The 6,000-nt window shown below is 33.6% G+C and overlaps 2 protein-coding genes across 3 annotated transcripts; one reads left to right on the top strand and one right to left on the bottom strand.

Annotated features, from left to right (window-relative positions):
- The first annotated feature begins 922 nt into the window (after window positions 1-922).
- LOC122415230 (putative nuclease HARBI1) lies at window positions 923-2,939 on the top strand. The gene is made up of 6 exons (XM_043427217.1): window positions 923-1,158; window positions 1,236-1,376; window positions 1,478-1,499; window positions 1,581-1,743; window positions 1,819-2,325; window positions 2,911-2,939. The coding sequence occupies exons 1-6, from the start codon at window positions 923-925 to the stop codon at window positions 2,937-2,939; spliced, it is 1,098 nt and encodes a 365-aa protein (XP_043283152.1).
- LOC122414963 (uncharacterized) lies at window positions 2,797-4,526 on the bottom strand. 2 transcript variants are annotated; one of them, XM_043426680.1, is made up of 6 exons: window positions 4,350-4,526; window positions 3,901-3,948; window positions 3,684-3,782; window positions 3,418-3,612; window positions 3,169-3,280; window positions 2,797-3,095 (listed from the first exon to the last, which is right to left on the bottom strand). In XM_043426680.1, the coding sequence occupies exons 1-5, from the start codon at window positions 4,450-4,452 to the stop codon at window positions 3,204-3,206; spliced, it is 522 nt and encodes a 173-aa protein (XP_043282615.1). In that variant the 5' UTR covers window positions 4,453-4,526; the 3' UTR covers window positions 2,797-3,095; window positions 3,169-3,203. The 2 variants fall into 2 exon arrangements, with proteins under 2 accessions (XP_043282615.1, XP_043282616.1); XM_043426681.1 differs by lacking the exon at window positions 3,901-3,948.
- Window positions 4,527-6,000: the final 1,474 nt, after the last annotated feature.

Here is a 6,000-nt window from a genome sequence, read left to right as displayed (position 1 = left end):
ATATCTTATAAAATTTCCAAAAATTGAAGCGGTTGGACGATTTTTTGAGAAACTCATATTTTCGTAAAATTCAAAATGTCATAAAATTTGAACCGCTCAACCGATATTCCCCAAATTCAATACCAACCTTCCTATTATGACAATCTATTTATAAAAAAAAAAATTATTAATAAATCTCTAAATTTTCGAAAGTTAGAGCGTTGACACCCTTTTTATGAAAATTTCAAAAAGTCGTCAGATTCGTGATTTTTTACAAATTCTGACATCAGTGCAAAACGGTTGCCCTGTATCTCAAACCGTTTCTGAGTTATAAGCGTTTGAATTTTGCATTGACATAACACACGGACACACACACGCACACGCGCGCGCGCACACACACACACACACACACCCACCCACCCACCCACCCACACACACACACACACACACACACACACATTCGGACATTTTTTCTAGATATGATTTTTTGATGTTTTGGAACATTTTGAGCACATTGACATTGAAAACTGGAAAAAAAAGTTTTCATCGTCACAAAGCTTCCTCGAAGAGGAAGCAAAAATTTAAAAAAATCGTTTTTACATAATCCAAACAACTTTTTTCTTTTTTTTTGTACAACAAAAAAAATGATTCACGTTTTTTTAATGTTTTTACTTGATTTTTTCGTAAAAACAACATTTATTTTTGTAACTATGTAAATAATGTATCTTATGTAAAAACCAAAAAAAAGTTTTTGGGAAATTAAAAATTTTTTTTGGATTAACGCTATTTCATTTTCGAATTTCGCGCCTATTCAATAGCGCTCTTTCAGGCTGCGTTTCATTTGGGCGCTCACGCTTTTCAGCGTTGCTTTCAAGTGTTTCTTTTGGTTTTAAGCGCTTACGCTCACGTCCAAAAGAAACGCATCGTATGCATTAAAAAAAAGATGGAGGATGTGGAAAGTGCGGTAGTTCAAAGTTTAGTGTTGTTCAATGTTTTGTTCAAAGAAGATAAAAACGACGACTTTGATGAAAATGACGGTAATATTTACGAGAAAAACATAGATGAATGTTCAAATTTTTTTGTGCGACGAATGATAAAAAAACGTATCCCACGGTTGAAGAATTATGTGGAAGAGGTTATACCATCTTATAGTGATGAACAGTTCAAATCACATTACAGGTATTTACTCAGGCTTTTAGTAAAAAAACAAAGACCCATATTTCCTGATTAACAACATTATTAATATACTTTTCTAGGATGAGCCGATTAACCTTTAATTATATATTGAATCTTATAAAAGATTCATCGACAAAATCGAAATCCGGTCGATCAATGATACCACCTGAAAGGCAATTTTTGATCGCTATATGGAAAATGGCCACACCAGATTCATATCGGTATATTGATTCACGTTTGAATTCTTGTTAAGCCTCGATTTTAGAAATATATTTTTGTGAGTAAGTAAATTTGATATGTTTGAGATCTACATATTTTTTAGATCAATCTGTGAGAAATTTGACGTTGGAAAATCCACTGCACTGAGAGCTATAAGAAGCATTGTGAGAGCTTTAGTTGGCCTTGCTCCGTTTTTCATCACCTAGCCAGAAGGTAACAGAATCGAAGAAGTTTTTAGAGGATTTGCAGCAACTAGTGACTTCCCTAATGTAATAGGAGAGATTGATGGTACGCACATTAATATACGGGTACCACACAACAATCCAGAGTGTTACGTCAATAGAAAAGGACATCATTCGATACAATTACAGATAATTTATATATTTTTGACAATTTATTTGAATAACCACTAAGTACAGATAATTCCATATTGTTGATGTTCATAGGCTGTTTGTGATCATGAACGACGATTCACCCATTGTTTGTCTGGGCATGTTGATTCTGTTCATGATCAACGTGTATTTCGACTGTCGGAAGTGAACGAGTATTTGAATAATTCACGGAAATTTCCACATGACTGTCATTTAGTCGAAGATTCTGCTTACACCGTACATAAGCATTTAATGGTACCCTACCGAGACAATGGTCATCTGACAGAAAGGCAAAGAAATTACAATTTTTGTCATGCATCTGCAAGCATAACCATTGAACGAGCTTTTGCAATGTTGAAAGGGAGGTTTCGAAGTTTACATACTATGCTCGATGTGGAGAAGGTAGATCAGATACCAGACTTCATCATTGCATGCTGTGTTTTACACAATATCTGTTTGCTGCAAAGTGATAAATATGTGATTGAGGATTCAAACTCCATGGAAAATGGCAATGACATCGAAACACAGACGACACACAGAATGGAGAGAAATTCCGGTTACTGCAAAAGGGATTTAAGGAGTGTGGCTAGCGACGATACAATGTTGCCCTGCTAAACCATGTTAAATATATTCAAAATTTCAAAATGATAAGAATTTAATAAAATTTGGTGAATATATTTTTTAGTGCCAAATTTGACAGTACAATTTTTTTAAGATTTTTCTTCTGTACAGTTATCGAGTAATTGATTACTGAAGTTCACGTGTATAAACATAGCGTTTCCATATATATATAGGTATACATTCCGGGCATAAGAAATCTGATTTAATGCGTAATTACTCGATAACTAGGCAGAAGAAAATTAAAAAAAAAATTGTATCTTCGCACTTGATGTTGAAGAACATTATCACCAAATTTGATCAATTTCTTATCATTTTGATGAATGTAGTCACCCTCCTTAATATGTAATGAGTTGATTATGCAGTAAGCTTGAATATATAACATTTTTATTTTTAATTTTATAATAAACATGGTATAAAAATAGCTGGAAAATTTTCTTATTCATTTTATATATATTTCATTTTGTGGAACGTTGCACGATATATTTTTCTTATTTTTTAATTTCTTAAATAAAAAAAATTTGTCTCATTGTGTCCTTTTTTGTAGGATATCTGCCATTTTTTCGAAAGCGTTGACGAATCTTTTTCGGAACATTGTCATTACTTGGTAGTATCTCTCTCGCATAGCCATATTTTCTTGATGTCTTCTTTCCGCTGCCTCTTCTGCCTTATTTTTACTTTCTATCACATCCTTCAGTAGATCCTCCACCCCAGATGTTCGTCGTATTTTTTCTGATTGGAAAAAAATCTGATAAATATTGTATTCATGGTTATATGAATTGCAACAGCAGTGATAAAATCTTACTGGACTTTTCGACTCCGTCACCATCGATAAAACTATCATAGGCTCGAATTACTGCATTCCGACGGTGATCTCGTGCGCTTGGTACTTGAGGACAAAGTCGTTACAGGAGTATCTGAATATAACGAAATATTTCTACAATCATGCATCTGATAAATACGTGAGTTGCATAACACTTCAGAACACAACTTAACGTAAAATAAGGCCATGTTCTATGGTCATTCCCGGATTTGCTATTATGATCTTTTATACCCTCATAAGTTCGTTTCAGTCCGATCCGTTTTGACAAACATTGCGGTCCAGTAACGCTGTGGCCATATTTTTTCATTTTCTCGGCTATTGCAGCCCATATTTTTTTCTGTGAAGTTTTACCGCTTTTGAAATTATCCTCTTGCGAGCGATATTCTTCAATTAGGAGAAGAATCGCATCATGCGGCCATTTGAAAACTGTAAGGCAAAATTTTTTATTAAGACTCGTCATTATGTATAAGAATTTCTGCAAATTACCCACGTTATACCTCCGAATTCTGCACATGCCGGTGTTGACTGATCATGTCCACTTTCATCCAATATTTCCATATTTTCTTGGTAATCATTTTCGACTGCATCGAGATCATCTTGATTAAGATAATAAAATTATAGAATAATCATCACAAATTTAATTTTCATGCACTAAGTATAGAATTAATTCTACTAAAGAAAGATTATAACCGTAGAAAAATATAGAGAACTTACAATGCATGGCTATTGCTTCTTGCAGTTTTAAACTAGCAAAATTTAGGTCTGCAAGAGGATAAAGAAATTCGAAAACAATTGGAAACGCTATCGCTCCGGTAAAAAGTCTCTGGCAGCAACTCGTCATATCTTATAAATGTACTTGTCTCAGAGTCGCTGCCGCGACTTTAGATTACAGTATAACAAAACACACATAAGAAAATGAATATAAACACCATTCATTCTCAGAAAAAAAACACAAAACCTTCCTTATGATTTAAATGATACGAGTGAAACAGAAGATAACTTCATTACGACACCAAAAATAATTCTTTCAGAAACAAACAATTAAAAGAATAAACACAACTTTCCCAACCCCAAATCATATAAAATAACAACTTCGTAACCACCAAAAACAAGTGAATAAAACAAAACTAAAAGTAAAAATCAAGAGAGAAAAATCAATTTACCTGTATTGATGCGCTGGGATTCATCTTTCGTCACGAAAATTGTGTATTGTTTACCTGTTTCAGCATCCTGAAGTGTCACGGAAATTTTTTCGTTTTTATTCATTTTTTAGGTTGGGGTTTCCGCACTGCTCGCGTTTCGCGTTTCTTTAGACGTTTAGGCGTTTGTGAGCGCTCACGCTTTCGCTGAAATACCTCGATAAAATGAACGTTTGTAAGCGTTTGTAAGCACGAGTTATGACGTCATCAATGACGTCACAACAGCGTTCGTGAGCGCTCACATCTTCAAAAGAAACAGAATAAGCAACGCTCACGAGCGCTTACAGTACGTGAGCGTCCAAATGAAACGCAGCCTCAATCGAATCACTGAGAAAAAAAATCGTTGTAACAACTAAATGTCTTTAGTTGATATTTTTGTTGCTTGATTTAACTAACATCCGCTTACGATAAATAAGGAATAGTTCATTTAACCGAATCACTAAGTTTTTGTTTATGTGAATTAACTAAACGAGTGAAACCAAATCTTTTGTTCGAAGAACTCAAAACATTTGTTTATTTTTACTCAATTCACATACACTTTTATGATATATTTATTTGAATTTGAAGTACTGATGTATCTAAACGGTTTTGTTAAGAATGTTCAATATTTTGTAAATCGAATTATACTGATCAGTTCAATATAACCCAAAATTTGTCGAAATGTATTATTATATTAGCCAACATGATTTGTGGAAAATTACAAATAATTTTGATAGTCAGATTTTTTCTTCGTGCAGCTTAACTAAATCTTATCGATAACGAACCAAATCAATTGCCTGTACAGATGTCTGCCTCGAAAGAAAGCTCAGTATATTTTGTGTATAATTTAGTTAAACGGATTTACTTATTTCTTAACTAATTAAATTTCTGCCTGATCAAATAGTTGATTTTCTTTATTTCAATTATTGATACGAAAAACTTTTTTCGTATGTATTCTTAGTTTCGTGACCACGAAACAAAATTCTTGCTGAAACGAATAGTTATTTTTGTTACTTGAATTCATTGATAATACTTTGAACAGTGTTTACATCTACTTTATTTTCAAATCCAGAAACAAAACGTGTTGAATAATTCTTTGAGGGGCACATTTTTCTATTGAACAAATTTCCAAAATCATAGGGGTTCTTCAGGTTTTTGGGGTCGCTGATTACAATTCTGGCGTCAAAATTAAAAAATTCGAGATGGCGGATCCAAAATGGCGACTATTTTAGGTTAAGTTCGCGGTTTATCGTTCAATCGGCACAAAATTTGGTATAGAGAGGTTTTTGGGGTCGCTGATTACGATTTCGGTCTCAAAATTAAAAAATTCAAGACGGCGGATCCAAAATGGCGACTATTTTAGGTGAAGTTCGCGGTTTTTCGTTCAATCGGCACGAAATTCATTACAGAGAGGTTTTTGGAGTCGCTGATTATGATTCTGGCATCAGATTTCTAAAGTCCAAGATGGCGGATACAATATGGCGACCACAATTTGTATAAAATTATACATAGGTCTCATTGAGTGTGTAAATACTAAAAATTCGTGAATATATTCTTCTCCCTTTCAGCATGACCCAGAACTAACGACGTGGACGTGGGGAAAAACTAGTTCCTTTTTCTTATTTTTGTTTTTTTT

Source organism: Venturia canescens, chromosome 8 (genome assembly GCF_019457755.1).
Source record: "Venturia canescens isolate UGA chromosome 8, ASM1945775v1, whole genome shotgun sequence".
NCBI lineage: Eukaryota > Metazoa > Arthropoda > Insecta > Hymenoptera > Ichneumonidae > Venturia > Venturia canescens.
The sequence above is the reverse complement of the archived record's forward strand: the minus strand, read 5'-3'. Positions and strand labels throughout refer to the sequence as shown.